Source organism: Rhopalosiphum maidis, chromosome 2 (assembly GCF_003676215.2).
Source record: "Rhopalosiphum maidis isolate BTI-1 chromosome 2, ASM367621v3, whole genome shotgun sequence".
In the NCBI taxonomy this organism is placed as follows: domain Eukaryota; kingdom Metazoa; phylum Arthropoda; class Insecta; order Hemiptera; family Aphididae; genus Rhopalosiphum; species Rhopalosiphum maidis.
In genome coordinates this window covers 82,517,059-82,536,578 of record NC_040878.1, presented here as the reverse complement: position 1 = coordinate 82,536,578, position 19,520 = coordinate 82,517,059, and the positions used below count along the sequence as shown (strand labels likewise).

General features: G+C 31.7%; 2 protein-coding genes across 9 annotated transcripts in view; both read left to right on the top strand.

Moving 5' to 3' along the window:
- Positions 1-9,834, top strand: part of LOC113551192 (ephrin type-B receptor 1-B) — a 121,385-nt gene extending 111,551 nt beyond the window's left edge. The window contains exons 8-19 of one of the 8 annotated variants that reach the window (XM_026953292.1): positions 129-289; positions 508-792; positions 888-1,128; positions 1,240-1,351; positions 1,451-1,521; positions 2,224-2,274; positions 2,385-2,528; positions 2,915-3,174; positions 3,915-4,124; positions 4,231-4,583; positions 6,722-6,833; positions 8,770-8,906. In XM_026953292.1, coding sequence (XP_026809093.1) covers positions 129-289; positions 508-792; positions 888-1,128; positions 1,240-1,351; positions 1,451-1,521; positions 2,224-2,274; positions 2,385-2,528; positions 2,915-3,174; positions 3,915-4,124; positions 4,231-4,583; positions 6,722-6,803 — 1,970 coding nt within the window. In that variant the 3' untranslated portion in view covers positions 6,804-6,833; positions 8,770-8,906. Of the gene's footprint in view, positions 1-128; positions 290-507; positions 793-887; positions 1,129-1,239; positions 1,352-1,450; positions 1,522-1,776; positions 1,795-2,223; positions 2,275-2,384; positions 2,529-2,914; positions 3,175-3,914; positions 4,125-4,230; positions 4,584-6,721; positions 6,834-8,769 lie in introns of all 8 variants that reach the window. The other 7 variants (XM_026953290.1, XM_026953289.1, XM_026953286.1 and 4 more) reach the window with 7 other exon arrangements.
- A 6,845-nt stretch (positions 9,835-16,679) lies between these two features.
- LOC113551334 (protein disulfide-isomerase A6 homolog) lies at positions 16,680-19,520 on the top strand. The gene is made up of 7 exons (XM_026953517.1): positions 16,680-17,035; positions 17,124-17,320; positions 17,407-17,805; positions 17,869-18,078; positions 18,147-18,304; positions 18,483-18,641; positions 18,729-19,520. The coding sequence occupies exons 1-7, from the start codon at positions 17,020-17,022 to the stop codon at positions 18,892-18,894; spliced, it is 1,305 nt and encodes a 434-aa protein (XP_026809318.1). The 5' UTR covers positions 16,680-17,019; the 3' UTR covers positions 18,895-19,520.

Here is a 19,520-nt window from a genome sequence, read left to right as displayed (position 1 = left end):
ATTATATATTTATATCCAACACCGATGCTCGTGCGCGCACAACAATTTATAATAAATATGTTTATACAAAATAATATATATATAAACAAATATATTTATTTATTTTTTTTGTTCTTCATTTAATATAGAACCGCCCTCAGCACCGCAAAACTTGACAGTCAACTTTGTAGACCAGTCGACTGTGACCCTATCGTGGAATCCGCCGAACTTCCTCGGTGGTAGGACTGATATCGTGTACAGGGTAACGTGCGACATGTGCGGTCCGTCCGTTGTGTTCATGCCCAACAACGTGAGTATTATACCCACACAATATACTTTATGTAGATAAAATATAATGTGTCCATTCATCTCAATCTTCTTTCTCTCTATATCTCTATTTCTTTCTATGATTTAATCGTGCAGAGTCTGTCACTATGCAAGTAACTTATAGATACTTGTTATAGATACTTCGTTGTAAGTTATATATATATATATTTAATATTATATGATTGCGTGTGGTTTTTTCAGGAGGTGTTCAATGATACCAAGATAACGATAAGTGGTCTGAGCCCAGTCACCACGTACAAATTTCACGTGTGGGCTGAAAACGGTGTCAGTAACCTCACGTCGTCTGAGAACCGACAATTTGTTGACATAGCCGTGACCACTACGGAAGCTTCCGTGAAGTCCGCGTCTGTCAACAATGTCCGCGTCATGTTGGTCAAGGCGTCTGAGATCACGTTATCTTGGGACCCGCCCATGGCCAGCTTCTTCGATCCTGGCGATGATGATGCTGCCGTTGAAGTGTACGAAGTAAGTATTGCGACGACTCTCAAATAGAAAACACCATATGTTCGATAAGAGGACGTTTGCTAATGTTGTGATTTTTGTTTTACCTCCACCCACAGGTTAAGTTCTATCCCCGAGGTGACGAGTCGAATGTCAGTAATAAACTCACCGCTGACAGACACATGGTTTTTACGGCACTTAGGCCGAAGACGGACTATGGATTCCAGGTGCGTGCGAAGACCGCTCATGGTTGGGGCGAGTACAGCCCGACCATTTACAAAACGACGGGGCAATTGCTCGGAAGCGGTAAGAACACACAACAACAAGTCCAAAGAAAAAACGGGATTAAAGATGACACGGGTAAAACAAATTGATTGTTGAGAATGAGAGTCCGTCGTCCCTTTTTTACGTCTGGCTGCTCGAATTGAAAGTGTATCGTTTACTAACGGATTATTTTTTTGTCCATTCTAGCTTATATTGGTGACGAAGACAACATGGAAGTTCGGATAATCGCCGGTGCCACAGTCGCGGTAGTGGTCGTCTTAGTGGTCGTCATCATTATGACGGTATTGTTCTTGAGGAGGTGCGTTTTTTTTATTCTTATTGTTGCATTACTTGATTTAAACCTTTTAACAAAGTAATTTCATTCATGACTTAACATATTTTCCATTTTCGTTTTCAGCCGGAGCAATGACGAATGCAACAAAAAACAACCAAGCGATTGTGACACGTTAGAATACAGGAATGGAGAAGGTAAAAATGCCGTGTATTTAATTTTATTTAATTTTAAAGTAAAAATAAATAAACATCTAGGATCCACATTACATTAGTTAATTTTACAAATAAAAAATATAAATAACTATTCAGTGACGGTAACTTGCGTCGTTAATAACCCTCGCTCCTTTTAGTTCAGAGCAAAATTCCACACAGACTTATCTTTTGTTTCCCTATATATTAATATGCACTACCTAGTTTTCATGTTTTCGTGTGTTTTACATGCATCCAAAGGACTTGTTGTTACCTACAGTAAGTGTATTACATAGTTTTCCCTAGATAATTAATAGATAATTTATAGATAATTTTTCATTCGAACACGTTTTATATCCTTAACAACTATAAATTTTTCTTTATTCCATTTTTACCTAATATATACATATATATATTATACTCCAAGTTAATTAGATCCACGTGGTAGTAATGTGTTAGTTTGTTAGTTTGTTTGTTATTTTTTGTTTTTTCATATGTTGAATAATGCCTATAATTGTTGTACCTCCCTCTATCCGTGTATGTTGCTCTTAGTATACCAATTTACATAATAATATTATTTTTTGTCTTAATAACCATCGGGCGCAAACTGCTGATTGACGGAAGCTAACATTTTTGTTTATTTTTGTTTGCCTGCATTCTGCTTTGTGCTTTTGGTGTGAACACTTGTGTTTTGTTTTTGTTTTCCAGTGCATTGCAATTTGGACAATCCTCCCATAGTTGCCACTCACACTAGCAGCAGTAAGTCCATGGCTAATAGTTTTCCACTTTTGCGCCTTATATTTTTTTCATTAACAACAGTTTTTTAAGAATTCAATCAGATTTTTATTGATCTTTTATAAATTTTACAGTGACCACGCCTTTATTTACTCAAGTTGGCTCAACCACGTCTAGATCGTACATTGACCCGCATACATACGAAGACCCAAATCAAGCAGTTAAAGAGTTCGCCAGAGAAATTGACGCTTCATATATCACTATTGAAGCTATAATAGGTAAATGATACTAATCATAATAAAAAACTAAAAAGGACTAGTAATTTTTAAAGTTGCACTACTCAATGTGATTTTTATACGAGCTAATAACTTATAATAGTATTTCAACATTATATTTGTCTATAACGTTATTAAACTTTGTTAAGTTCTCAAAATAATATTGAATAAAGTTGTATTGCTTATTTACACAACGTTTGTAAAGAAACAAGCATCGAATAACTCTAAAAAATGTATCGAAACGCGTAAAACTTTCAATTCTTAATAATGACGATATATAAATACTTTCGCGCTTGCCGCCACTACAACATACTTTCTTAATTATTTGCCATTATATTATGCAATCAATCGAACGTGCGTGTAAACGATAAGTGTTGATTTCCCAATAGGTGGTGGAGAATTTGGCGACGTGTGCCGGGGAAAATTAAAAGTTCTCGGGTCTCCTTCCGTCGAAGTCGATGTAGCCATCAAAACTCTAAAACCTGGTAGTTCAGACAAAGCTCGCAACGATTTCTTGACCGAAGCTTCAATAATGGGACAATTTGAACACCCCAACGTGATATTCCTGCAAGGCGTCGTCACCCGATCCAATCCGGTGATGATTATCACCGAATACATGGAAAACGGTTCATTGGATACGTTCCTGAGAGTAAGTGCATACTAATTTTACATTTAAAATCATTTTTTTTTTCTTTTAAACTATTTATTAAATATAATATAAATACATGTGCAATTAGTTTACTGAATAAACATTTTTGTTTAATTACCTATTTTAAGTATAGCTTGAGTTGGAGGTAGCAAGTTATTACGAAATTATTTTCTTAGAGATTAAAATATAGCATAATATACAATTCACAATTCACAATTATGACAAAAATAGCAAAACAATAATGAAAAAGTTATAAACTAGGTAATTAAATTTAAAAATTAGTTATACAAAAAAAAACATTAGATAAATATTTATTTATATTAATATTATTATTTAATCTAAGATACCTTTGAACATTATTTTCTAGATAATTGAAATAAGTTGATCCTGAATAGTCTACAAATTTCTGACCAATACCTTTTTTTTGAATAACTGACATTTAGATTGTATTTTAAAGATTCACATTTATTTATATACGGATCGAATTTAGGATGATTTTTTTAAAGTAAATAATATAAAATATTTTTTATATAAGAGATTTAGAGGAAGTATACCTAGTTTTTTATAATTATCATTAGTAGAACCGACTGGAAATGTTTTATTTAGGGAGATACGAACAGCTCTATTCTGTAATGATATAAGCAGTTCTAGCGTTTTTAATCATAACTCTATCACGATCATAAGAATGAAAAATATCAATGTTTCACGTGTATAACCTGTATTTATGTAACTTAATATAGGCCAACGACGGAAAGTTTCAAGTCTTACAGTTGGTTGGTATGTTGCGAGGCATCGCGTCCGGCATGCAGTATCTCAGCGAAATGAATTACGTGCACCGTGACTTAGCTGCACGCAATGTACTAGTCAACGCTCAGCTGGTGTGTAAAATAGCAGATTTCGGTTTGAGCCGAGAGATCGAGAGCACCACTGAAGGAGCATACACAACAAGGGTAAGTCAATCTTTGGAGAACGTATATTTCCAAAATTACAATTATGATTATCAGTTTTGTATTAAACGACGGACTAACCGGATTGTTGTTGTGTGTTTATTGACAGTTTTCAAATTTCCAGGGCGGTAAAATACCGGTCCGGTGGACCGCACCCGAAGCCATAGCATTCCGCAAGTTTACCTCCGCATCGGACGTATGGTCGTTCGGCATTGTCGTGTGGGAAGTGATGTCGTACGGTGAACGTCCATATTGGAATTGGAGTAACCAAGACGTGATCAAGTCCATCGAAAAGGGTTACCGGTTACCGGCGCCCATGGACTGTCCAGAGACCATTTACCAGTTAATGTTGGATTGCTGGCAAAAAGAGAGGACGCACCGACCGGTGTTTTTGTCTATCGTAAAGACACTCGACAAACTTATAAGGTGTCCGGACACACTCAGGCGGATCGCTCAGAATAGGTAAAAACCTATCGATGATGGTTTATTTCTTCTTATATTTATTTTTTTTTCTCACTAACTATATATAGTAGACCGGAATTTAAAAATATCGATTCCTTCCGATAAATTAATTATTCATATTTAATACTGAAAACAATTATTTATCGTGTAAATGAAATCGTTATTCATTCCGATCTACTATTCGGTTTCATAATACATTATTTTAATTTCTCTTGGGCTTTGCATATTCGTTCATATTTTGAGTACTATGTTTTGTATATTTTTATATACTCGATGCCACTGCTGATTGGAGCTTTATATTTTTATTTTTTCATTAGTAATTGCTTCGTTCATTATTATTTGTATGGAGTCATACTATGGCGGATTATCTTCAATTAATTAATATTTATCAAAGTTACAATATTATTTCAATGAACTTTCCAAACCAGTATAGTCTTACTTAACATAAACAAAATTAGTTTTTTATATTAATAAAATATTTAGTAAAATATATAATTTTATCAATTTGTATTTTTATTTTATTTAGTAACACGTCGGTGAAAAATTTTCGATTAAGAAACATTTTTAAACGGCAAATATATAGGAATGTGCGTAGTAAATAAAAAAATTTCAAATTTATTACTGAATATGACATTTTTTTTTCTCTGGTATTTAATACCTCTTGAGAAATATGTTATCAGAATTTCTCGTTTGATCTGAACATGTGTTGGGAAATAATTCTAGTTTAATATTTTTTACATTTTTTCTTTACTTCAAAAACAATTATTGGAAACAATTTCCAAGTATTCGTTTTCAGTAACGTAATTTATTTCTTAACATTGTTCCGACTCGTGCTTTACTTGTTTATGTATATAGTCTTTCGAGTTATTACTTATTATAAAACAAAATAACATTATATTATTTACCCATCAGTGCAATCCTCATAAATATCATATCTTCCGAAATCATTTCACCGAACAGTTGTTATATCGCGCCATCTGAGCGAATCGGAAACTCGTCTGGGACCACTATATATATATATATATCATTTATTCCGAATATAATAATAAATGTCAGAAAACCTAATGTAAAATCACCTCCATCTCGGAAAGTGTGTTGTAGTTAGGAGGAGGATAGGGAGATCCTTTAAATTATAGTTCCGAAACGTCGCGTAGAAACTAAACAAAACGTATGTTGTATGTATAGGCCAATCGTCGTTAACATAACCTCCGGAATTGTTAAGCGAATTTCGTCAAGTTAGAGTGCGCGTTTTGTCGACTTTGAGGAGACCCAATAGTGGCAAAAACTTTTCTACCAGAAAACTTCTGGTATAAGTTTAATGTTTTCGCGTGGTATACGTACATATCAACCCCCCTCCCTCTAAAAAGAAGGAAATAATGTAATTTCATCTTGCATACTATTTTTTACAACAATTTAATGAAGATAAACTCTCAATATATCTATACATAGATTATGTATGTACACCTCCGTCCCAGATGGACAAAGACAACTATTATTATTTTTATTATTATTATACAGTCGTTGTAACACTTAAATAATATTGTATATCTGTCCGCGATGTTATTATATTAATCCGAAAAGAACTTTGGGTGCGTCTCTCTATTTTGCTTTTTGCTTCTCTATCACCGTCTATTTTCATTTCATCCGTATTATCCCCCCCGTCCTTCACACACACATATATACGCTACTTCTCTCTCGCCCTTCGAAAACACTATTTAACTGGGCTTTCATATTTATTGTATGAATATTTTTGTGCACGTATAATATGTTTGTGACGTATGTCAAACTTCTCGAAATCATCATATAAAGGTATAAACACAACATCACCATAATAATGTATATTATATATTACGTCATGGCATCGTTTTATTCGACATCGGCTTTGGTTTCTGCTGATATCGACGTAGTACGCATATAATATATATGTATTATAATAATAATAATATTATATTTCAATTATTTTTTTTTCATTTCAACGTATTAAAACATTTGTATTATGTTGCCGCCGTTGAAAATTATATTCTTGGTATTATAACTATTTTATTTTTTTGTTAACGTACAATTATTTATTTTAATTTATTATTATTATTATTATTTTATCGTTAACAAACGCATTGGGTTTTTGCATGTTTGGACAGCCGTCCGCCGCCTGTTAACCCGTATTATGTGCCGGTCGTATTTAAGTGTGGCTCGGATTGGGTGTCGTTTCATCACGAATGAGAGACCGTTTGTTTGGCTATCCGCGAAAAGGTAATACCCGTTATGGCGTTACGTACATATATATTATACATAAATATATATGTATGTATGTATGTACGTATATACCACACCTAAATACATATATATCTCTGTACAAATATAGTTAGTATTTATTATATATATACACGATCCCGCCCTTCCCCTTTCACATGACTTAATTCGTCATCGTTATCATCATCAACATCGTTACTATTACTGTTGTCGGTATCATCAGTTATTAGCGCCGCCGTCTGCGGTCATTCACACGGTGCTTTATGCAAATAACATTAATATTATTATACGATTTAATAATCGGCGCCCCCCCCCCCCGATTAATATTATACCCCAATGATGTACGTGTACCCATGTCCTTCCTTGCATTGTGTACATATAATATAATTAACATTTGGTTTGTTTTCCCTGCAACAACCGCTTCCCAAAGTCCTTCGCCGCTTATACGGCTTATACGCTTTTTTAGTATTACAATTTATAGGGTATATGTTATTTTGTTTTTATCCCACCGAAACGATAACGCGCATTATCGTACACACAAAGAGTGTAGTTCATCTGCCTATAGTATACTGGATCTCTGCCTCAATTTCTTCTTATGTGAAGATATACTTTGGTGAATCGCTCTAGTTTCACTATCTATAATTGTATATTATGTGATTGATCAATTCAACGTGATACCATTATTTTGTTTTCTCTTTCAATTTTGTGATTTTGATAAAAAAAAATATAGTGATATGAATCTAATATAAGTTTTTAAATTATTATTAACTATAATAGTAAGACACTGCATTTTAAAAATGTTAATGTACCTAAAAAAATATCGAATATTAAACCAATATATAGTTAACTAATTATAACATATATTTTTATAATGTTGGCGTGTAAAGTAGTTAACCACATTGTTCTTATTTAATAGCTTTAAATCTCGTAGAATAAAATTGTGATTTATCATAATAAAAACTTTACAAAATAGCAAAAGACTATATAGATTTATTTCAAAAACTTAGTGCATGTTATACTAGAAAACCACGTAAAAGTTATTTTTTTCCAAAATCACAAAAATCTACCGAAACAAACGAGTGTATACCTACATAATAAACTGCATTATTAGTACATTTTACAATAAATAAATATATATATATATATATATATATATATATAAAGCACATAAAAGTATACTCATCGCCTAGCTTGATCACATATTATATTTTGACTATCGAGTGTATTTCTACAATACGTTACATCTTGGTATAATATAAATGGTGGCGTGACGACTTGATAATATTATCAAAGACAAACATTTCACAATGTAATATAATAATCATTAGCTCTTCTTATCAAATAAAATAAAAAATTAGTTCATTTCAACTGAATCATTACAAAATACGAAATTTCTATAACAAATATCCGCACACCGCGTATAATAACGTCTATATAATATATACCTCATTCTTCAATACCCCTTAAAATTCTGGAAGCCTCACCACGCCACGCTATCATATATTATATAGTCGTCATGTCAACACAATAACGATAGAGAATAATCTATCTTCCGTAGGTATACATTGATATACGCTGCAGTGGTGCAATTGGGGGATGTCCTTATAACCTAAAGACATATTATACTAACTTTAAAGTAAAAAATAATAAAAAGATTCTACTTTACAATAAACATAACACTAACATACAATATAACAATAGAATGGCTCAATGTAGCCTCACTTACTCTCTTACCCTTTTTCCCATTTACGCCACTGTAGTATATAATACACTATCGCGTACCTGTAGGTATATCGTCCGCGTGTACGTCGTGTAATGTATAATAATTTATATCGTACCTATGATATTATGACATCACATACCTGTTAATATAATATTTATGATAATGATAAATTGATAACAATATATTAAAATGTAATCGGTATTGTCCCCACAGGTCCGTGAACCCGCTGAGCTCGGACGCGCCAGACATGACCCAATTCGGATCGGTGAACGAGTGGCTGTGCTCGATCAAGATGGCCCGGTACTTGGACAACTTCGAACAGGCGGGCATCGTGAGCCCGAAAGAGGTGGCCCGACTAACGGTAGCCGACCTGACGGCGCTGGGCATCACACTGGTCGGTCACCAAAAGAAGATCATGAACAGTATCCAGGCCATGCGGGCGCAGTTCTCGGCCAACCTGTCCGAGGGCTTTCTCGTGTAAGCGAGTAAAAAACCAGACACGTTAGTGCGCATCATCGTAGAGATGTCGGCTGTTGCGACCTTTGGTTCCTATATGATATTATTGCATAATATAATAGTATTGTATCAATGTATATATTATTATGTGAAATGTATATATCCGGACGAACGATGACACGCGTACTATCATGACGATGACGACGGCACGTCGAGACTTAATGTTATAATAATATATATATATTTTTCCTTATTCAATATGATCTAGACTGTACCTGTATATTATCATTATTATTATTAATTATTACTTTATATAACTATTATACGTTATCTTTATAAGTACGCGTTTAACATGTTTATATATAATATATTGTATATTTTTTCTCAATGACTTACTATATATTCAGCAATATATTGTCTCTGTAAATTAACTAGGTATTGTATACTCCCCCCACCATTCCCTATCCTAAAGTATCACCGATGCCATCACACTCGTCTATTTGTTCAATGTACCGACTAACTGAGTTATCAAAAATACATTTTTTTTTTAAACGTAAGCTAATGCCCCTATTTATATTGTGAAATTTTGATTAATTTCGTAATTAATATATCTAATATGTTATAATTCGTATATATTTTGTGCGTACGATTTTCTGTTTTCAATCGAACCGACTCTTTCATCGAATTGCACACGAGTTCAGTTTTATATTATTGTACATTTTTTTCAACCACCCTACTTACGTATATTTTTTTTCGCGTGTATTTAATGTTAATTATTTCATGTACATTATGTATAAACAAAAAGAAAGATAAGTAAATAAAATTAAGAATATTAAGACGTTATTGTGTACATATTATTGTTGTCTTCTGTACAACCAGACTGTTTTTTTAGTTTTTATAAATTATTGTATTTTTACGATCGTCCCGTACATAATATTATTGTATTATAAAATATATGTAAAAATGTAAATTAACTATTATAATATACCTAGGTAAGTTATACTCGCGTTTCGAGTAAACTTGTGCGATTACTGATACGTAATACAGAAATTTGTTTAGCAAAGGACGTTGAAATTGCAATAAGATTATTTATCTATATCAATGATGAAAAAAAAAAATGTTTAATATTATTGTATGAATATTTTTAACGGCGGACTGGTCAAAACGTCTGCCAAAAATTAACTGTGATAAAAAAAAAAAATACAAAATAATTATAATAATAATAATACCATTTACCAATTTTTTGATTCCCATAAATCGAGCGTCGATTAGGATAAAAAATGTGTATAGGTTTTAATTTTTTGTAATGTATTGATCCCCCCTTCCCCCAATTTTTGATTATATTATTATATCATCTTAATTTATTCTATTGTTGTGTATAATCACTGCCCCACACGAGTCGTTTAATTTTTTCCTATTCAAAACTGGCATAATGTGCTTTATGACATTATGATGATACATCTATTTGAAAGTTTTAGAATAGTCTTAACCGATGAATTAATACATTATTATGTTACTAATAAATAACACATTCTCAGCCTGTGTATATCTCAAATATATTTTCGTTTACGCGCGATAAAAGTTTACTACAAAATGTTTATTACAAAACTAAACAACGAATAGGGGGAATGAATCAAATATAATAATAATAATAATAATAATAATAATTCTATTAAATTTAATAATAATGTTATCTATAGATCTGTTGAATAACCGAGTATAATATGAATAAAAATAATTGATAGTTACTGCTGTTTCACTGTGTTCCGTCCATATACAATATTATACTATAATACTACGTCGACTTACAACTTTTTGCCAGTTTTCATTTATTTTTTTTCTTATAATTTCCAATATTTTCTTTTTTTTTCTTATAATTTTAGTTACCTTACAAAACTCATCATGTATTTTATTATTAAAATAATAATGATGTAAACAATCATAATTAAATTATTACTAGCGTCCCACCCCTTCGCAATATCCCATAATTCCTTTATATTATTAGTGTAAACATTTTAATATTTTATGATATCTACGAGTATATAGTGTTTAATAACTAATATTATATATTTTTATTATCCTGTGTGAAAATTAAAAATTATCAAACAATTAGCGAATATCAAAAAATACCGTATTCGATCGATATTATAATAATATTATATTCTATAATATTTTATAATATCCCCGTAAAATCGGCCACAACAAAATGTGTCTACATTACTTTTAAATAATAATTAATATTATTAATTTTTGTATAAATAAATTGTCATTATTATTATTATTTATACTATATATTATATACAAATTATAAATACTATTTAGCAAAACATGTTGTTATTATTATAATTATTATATACATTTTTTTGTCGTTCTATCCGCTCGATTTTTTCGTTTTTGTACAGTTTGTAAACAACGATTTCACACCCGACTTTATTTTATACTTATTATTTATTTTTTTTATACTACATATATTATCATTATTATATTATTATTATTATTATTATTATTATTATTATTATTATTATTATCAATTATTATTATAATATGTATACATTGTATGTGTCCATATATGTAGAGTTATTAAAACGGGCTTTGTGTGTGTATTGTATAACTCAACAATATATTATAAAATATTATATGTACAATGAGAAAATTATTTCTAACACTAATGTGTTTTATATTTTTTCACGCCTAGAAAATGTCTATATCAGTTTACTAATTAATTGTCCTGGAAACAATGAAATTAAAAAAAAATCACAACACAGCGCCACCAAAATGGCACTGCGAGAGTCGCCGGCTGTATACAACCTATTATGTGACTTCTTCACGCGCACATAAATTCATACCATAATAAATATTAAATTGTGTGTGATATGCAAATGTGTTCACTATAATATTGACTTACGCAGAAACTACGATGTCGTTTACACGTTCTATATTATGCTTATATTAGTCATACTATATTTCATTTGGATATAATAGGTATCAATGGTATCGTATAAAATTATTCAAATCGTATAACATGAATACTTGACACGCAACAAAAAAGTATGCATAATCGATTTACATTTATTTTAGGGTATTGCTGTAGATATTAACGTGCATTGTATACCTACGTGATACTATATGATGTTGCATTTGCATAGCATTGTATTTTAAATTCTAAAATAAAGCGGGGAACATATTTGTTTTGCAATGACATTATTTTTCACTCATTTTTATTGTTCAATTGTTAAACTATTATCTGGTATCAATATTTTCAGGCCGAGATACACAGATCAACACGGTTCAGTCAAATGTATGCCTAAATGAAGAGATCGTTTTTCTTCTTTCTAGGCGTTTTTTTCAAATCCATTGAAAAACTTTGGATAAAAGTTGAACGAATTTAAAAATGTAACCAAACGTACAGTTTTTACCACTCAGAATTTTTCATTCAAATGCAATTATTAATTATTAGAAATCCAAAACTAGTGTTGAAACAAAAAATATCAACCGACGAAAACGATTAATAAATGATATGTTTATACAACTGGCGCGCATAAATTATATTTACCTAATTAGATTTAATCATTACTATTTAAAAAATATTGTAAATTCTATTTTGTACACATACAGTCGGAAAAAATTATACAATCTAGTACAATTTTACTATACACAATTACTTTTTAAAAATATGTAAATTAAATCAATCTACCATTCTATCAATAGTGAAATAAATTATTTTAATAACAGTGACCCACTCGATACCTGAATCTTATAAAGTCAAAGTCATAATAATAAAATACGAATATTAAAATAATATTTTGTCTAAATTTCCTTTCATTTTAACTATATATTGAATTATTATATTATATTTTATAGTTTTTATTACAATAAGATTACTATAATATATTATATGTGATAAATTTCTCAATTTATGTCAACATAATAATATATATATAGAAAATAACAAACTTATAACATAACTCAAAACATAACTTATAATGTTATTAAAATAAAGTTATTAAATTTTAACTTTTAAGCAAACTTAGATGTCTAACTCTAATTAGTAATTTCTGGATGAATACATTCTCTCTCCGCAAAAAAAAATATTGCGCAACTATACCAAGTGCATGACAAGATTGAAAATGTCCTAATAAAACCCACTTGGTATTGGTTTTACAATTGTGTTTAAAAAAATGTATCGATACGTACCTACATACCTATCTACTATACAAATATTCAGTTATATTTAAGTAATCTTGCTGCAGACTACGATTGTATGTGTAATATCTATAATATGTGTGTATCGTCTTAGTTTCACTGTGTATGCTTTTTATAATTATACATAAATTATAAGTTATTACATAATGTTCGCTATTAGCTGTTGTGGACTATTTGTATTACGAGTTACAACCACATTTCCACATGCGTTCGCTGTTTGTTTATATTATATCATTTGGAATTGTTTCAGCTAAATGTGTGCGACTGAACGATACAGTTCCTAATCGTATCATCCATACTGAATGTCTTATATACTCGTATGTTCTACTATACGGTGATTTGCGTTTAAATGCAACATTTTTATAAGATAGTTATAAATAATGATAATAAAAATGTTTTAAAAAAGCTGTGTGCTTTAGATTATGAGGTTTATGATAAATATATAATATGTAAGCAACTATTACATAACTGTGAGTTCGTGCAAAATGACGATGATAGATCTGTTCCGAAGGTAATAATAGATATATTATGTTCAGTGTTCATATTTTAATCACGATTCGCGGTTAACGTTTAGTATTAATTACTAATTGGATACTGAAGCTTTATGTATAATTTATTTTAATAGCAGGTAACCATATTAAGATATTAAATCTGATGCACGTACCATCTCAAATTCTCAACAGCGTGCTGTACCACTTGTACTAGTGTATTACTTACACAATATAAATTCTACATTACTATACCGTTTACCTGTCTACCTAGTACATACCGCCTTTCAATGTACTTTTAATGTAAATTTGTACTGTTCCGTGTGTCATTTAAAGACGATATACGGGGTATAACTATATTATTTCCAAAAGTAAAATGAATTACTTTAATAGCTACCTATATTAAAATTATACCAAGAAATATACTTAGTGATATGGGCTGGTAAGTCGGTAGATCGTATCTACAGCTCAGAATTGTTTTTCGTAAACAATAATGTATTATTAAATTCAAACATTTAGGCATTTAGCACATCTATTACAGTGACCCAATCGTCACTGGATATACAGCAGAATCACTTGCTTATCTTTTTGTTATTTTATTTTATTATGAATATCATTTAGGTACCTACTATGGCCACATTGGCTATTTACACCTACATTTATAGCCCGTCTTTCAGGTGCTTATGTTTAGTTTTTTTTAACATCCAACTCTGCGCCGTATATGAGCTATTGCATTCAGTATACGTGACCCATTCGTCAACAATATATTAATTTATTACTTTATTATTAAATAACAGTAGTCTTAGAAAATTTACAAAAAAAGAAATCTGTGCGACTTAAAAGAAAACTATTTCGCTATCTCTGCGAAAGATGATGAGGTCGTCGCTCCACCCACATCTCCCAGCAACCCTAAACCATAATATTTAATTATTTAGTGTTATTATGTTTTTAGCTTTTAACCGAAAAATCGATTATACCACGAACCTCATAAACATTTGATATATATATATAATATTATATAGATACCATGCAGTCATCATCTATACAAAATATTATAATAACGTAAGTACCTACTTTACCTGAGTACCTGATTGTGGTATAATAGTAATCAACAATAATAATTTTTCCTTACACCAATAATAATAATTAAGTGAAATTAAACAATTACTTCTAGATAAAACTATAGATATAAAATTATATTTATAAACTTTCCAGTTATCGTAAAACTTGTAATAAAATATTAAGAGATAATGGATTTGTACATATTTCGTAACAGTTGTATTATACTGGAAAGTATTTTTCGGGAACCAATTCGTACACTTAATTTCACCCGGGAACCAATTCCGCATTACCTGTGTGTGCGTGTTTTTTACTGGGTTGAACCGAATTACATCATTCCTGTTTTCTAGAACAAACAACTTAATTACATTCTGCTGGCTTTTATATTGATTACTAGGTATACACTACCATACTAGTACTATTGTAATTTTTTTTCTCAATTTTTTAGATGTCAGCCAACAAAACAATGTAGTTGAAAGTCGTACCTACACATCGTGTCATCGTTATGTTGTACCTATTGTTTAATTATCCGATTACACCGATTTTAATATCATAATTTAAATCAATATGTAATAATTATAATTAATGGTAAGTAAGTAAACAATAGATAAATATAATATATAATAACAATAATTATTTAATGACTATTAATATAGGAACGAAACTCTTTCCCCGCAAAATTAAAATTACATATAGCTTACAAAAATACGTTTTTCCGGCATTTTCCCGGTAAAAATTAAGATAAGTATTTTGAAATTTTTTTACAAGTATAATTCAACCCATTCCCATGAACACGCAGGCTGGCAGGCTTAATAACTATGAAATATTACACACAACACTCCATATAGGTTCTCAGGTACTCTGGAAAGTTACATAAAATAAAAATTACACGTGGGACAGTCAGCACCAGATATTTTAAAATAGAACTTCAATAATAAAAATTAATATACTTGATACCAAAAATTAATTTATTCTCATAATTTTATTTTTGCAAAAAATTACAAGCCATTCCTGTAAACATTCCTGTAAATTTATTGGAAATCGCATGAACTTAACCTACCATGATACTTATAAATTACTTTAACAGCATAAATATACTTAGTACTGTACGTCATCAGAAAGTTTTTGCCCAGAATCATTTTTTAAAAGAATGATACATAATAATTATAGACTATAGGTCCAGAAGAGCGGTAATTGCCCATTTTCCTGCCTTTTTATTAATTAAAAATTATCGGTAATTAGGTAAGTATATGAAAAATTGTCAACAAGTTCAATCCTTGATATTTTCTTAGTTATCCATTTTATGCCTTATGAAATTGGATTTTCTATTGCTCGCGTTTTCGTTTTTAATACAATGAGTCAATAATATACGTTCGTAAATCGTAGGTAGGGTAGGAACCTACAAGATATACTGTACAGCCATCGGCCATCAAGATCGAGATATCGGACATGATATTATGACGTATGATAATAATGTTCGTAAATAAAGTAAAATCTCATGTCATATAAATATATAATACTATCATTTATCATATTATTTGTTATTGCCGCATTGGCACTAGAATTAAATCTCGCGTGCGGCACATTACGTTTTGGTTGTTATATTATGTCTGCCGCACGGTATTCAGAATAATATGTGCCGGGAATACGGCCGTCCGGATGTCGTTATCTTTTCGTACGAGCCGGGCAAACACAAATGATCGCGGTTTTATCAGTTGGTGAACCGAGTGTTGTTGTTGTCGTTGAAACCAAATCCACAAAATCGTTATGGTACACGAGTATTTTTACAATCTCATCGACGTGCTTACTGCTTTGGTTTGGCGGTGGCGGTCGGTGGCGGCGCGCGCGCGTCGACCAATCAGAGCGGACCACGAGCGGCTACCGATGATAACACATCCGTGACGATAACACGAGCCGAATGAGCCGACCAGCCGAGAGATTTTGGTCGTCGTCGTCGTCGTTATTTCGTTTCTGCCGCATAAAAACAGCAGACACACGAATCGCGTAACCTAATCGGACGCGCGCACGTCGACAAAGGACACAACCGAACAACCACCTGGCGGCGAACACGGTCGGCAGTCGCGTCACGATTCTCTTATCGCCCACACTCTCGAGATCATCAACGAACGTCGCCTGACCGAGCGTTGCTCCGGCTCAATCGTTCCCCGACTCCCGCTGCGCGCGTGTGTGAAATAATATTCCTTTGTTCTCGACATCCGCCGATTTTCGATTTCCCGTACAAAAACCGTCGACCGACATGAATCCGCTGTGGTGTGAGTAGTATACCGGACGTTGGTTCGCTGTTTCGCGATCACGTCTTATAGCTCGTTTTGTTATAATGTGTTGTGGTTTTTTTTTCAGGCGCGTTGTTGGTGGCCCTCGCCAATTCCGCGGTGGCCATATATCCGTCCAACTCGGACGTCATCGAACTCACCGATGACAATTTCAATCAGGTGCTCCAGAGCGTCGAAATATGGGTGGTCGAATTCTACGCCCCGTGGTGCGGACACTGCCAGAGACTTGTGCCCGAATACACGAAAGCCGCCAAAGCCCTGAAGGTATAGTGCTTGCGAGTGGTTTTACTCCTCGCCTCTATTGCGGGTCGGATTTTAATGCAAAATATGCTCCGTTTGTTTTTTTCCAGGGCATTGTCAAAGTGGCTGCTATAGACGCCGATAAGTATCCGTCTTTCGCAGGCCGTTATGGCGTACAAGGTTTCCCTACTGTCAAAATATTTGTTGACAAAAATAAACCTCAAGACTTCACTGGAGATCGAACAGCCGTCGGTATTACCGACGAGGTTATCAAAGCCATTAAGAACGCCATTAGTGCTAACCTCCAAGGTGTACCTTATGGATCATCTAAATCGTCTAAAAAATCATCATCTGGTGATGACGTTGTTGAACTGACTGATTCGAATTTCGATAAACTTGTATTGAATTCTGATGATATTTGGTTGGTCGAATTCTTTGCCCCGTGGTGTGGACATTGTAAAAACTTGGCTCCTCATTGGGCAGCTGCCGCATCAGAACTTAAAGGAAAAGTAATACAAACATTTTATAGCATTTTTTTAAATTATATTTAAATGCTAATTTATGCTTTTAAGGTTAAACTTGGAGCATTAGATGCTACTGTGCACTCTTCAAAAGCTCAAGAATTCAACATTCGTGGATATCCCACAATTAAATTCTTCCCATCAGGTACATCCAGTTCAAGTGGAGCTGAAGAATATACTGGTGGCAGAACGTCTTCAGACATTGTTAGTTGGGCAATGCAAAAACATCAAGAGAATGTACCACCACCAGACATAATTGAAGTAGGTTCTTAGTAAATAAAATTAATCATTAAACAATGATTACTTAATTTAAATTTTACATTAAATAGATCGTAAATGAAGATACATTCAAAGCTGGGTGCTCAGAACATGCTCTGTGTGTGGTCTCTGTACTACCCCACATTTTAGATTGCCAGGCCAGCTGTCGTAATGAGTACCTAAACACATTACGCTCATTAGGAGATAAATTCAAACAAAAACTTTGGGGGTAATTTTTATTTTAATATGTACAATTTTTTCTCCTACATACTTTTCCACTCTTATATCACTTATCTTCAATTCTACCAAAATCTTCCTTTTTGTTTTAATTTCTGTTATATTTTTTCCTTGCTTAAATAAATAATTTATTGTTACATATGTAGTATTACTAAAAATTTATTGTGTAGATGGCTGTGGGCCGAAGCAGGCAAGCAACCAGAATTGGAATCAACACTAGAAATCGGAGGTTTTGGATATCCCGCTTTGGCCGTGCTGAATGTTAAAAAAATGAAGTACTCAATTTTAAGAGGATCATTTTCAGAAGATGGAATTAAGGAATTTTTAAGGTACTAATGCAATGTTTATCTATAATTGTTTTCTAATAAATTGATTTAAATTCTATACTAATTAACAATATGTACATACATTAACAGAGATCTGTCTTATGGTCGTGGTACAACTGCTCCAGTCAAAGGTGCTGCATTACCAGAAATTCAAGCAACCGAACCTTGGGACGGTAAAGATGGTGAATTACCAACTGCCGATGATATTGATTTATCTGATGTCGACTTAGACGAACTTCCCAAAGAAGAATTATAAACACATTTCCGGTCTCCAATTTTTTTTTGTATTTTATATTTTTTTAAGACTGAACAAGTTTTGCTAATAAAATGTCTAATTGTAATACTAACAGTCAACCTTCTGATTTACACTTCAATAAACTAACGTATTAAAATCAGAAAATTTATTGATTTAAAAAAATACACTTATATAATTTATAACTTATTAATTAACTAGTTGTTAATAATAATCTAAATAATATCTAGATTTCCACCTATTAATGTGTAATATTCTTTTTTTATAATGTCAGAGTTCAATTTTTGAAGAATGTTTTTTTATTTAATTTTTATTATTATTTTTTTAACATCCATTGTAATCAATAGTTGATGAAATTGTTGAATGGTATTTATTATAATTAATAATAGTAATAATTTCTAAATGGTAACTTATTGTATTTTATAATCCTTGAAAGTAATAATAATTGTTAAATTGAATTATTCATGGCGCACACTTAAAATATTTAGAATGAAATGTATTAGTTTGTAGATCAGAAATTTGCAATAAATTTTGTCAGTATATTGTGTTGAGTGTATTGGCCAAATTGATACTTTGTATAAAAACAAATTTAATGAAGCTATTAGAAATAATATATATATTAACATGGA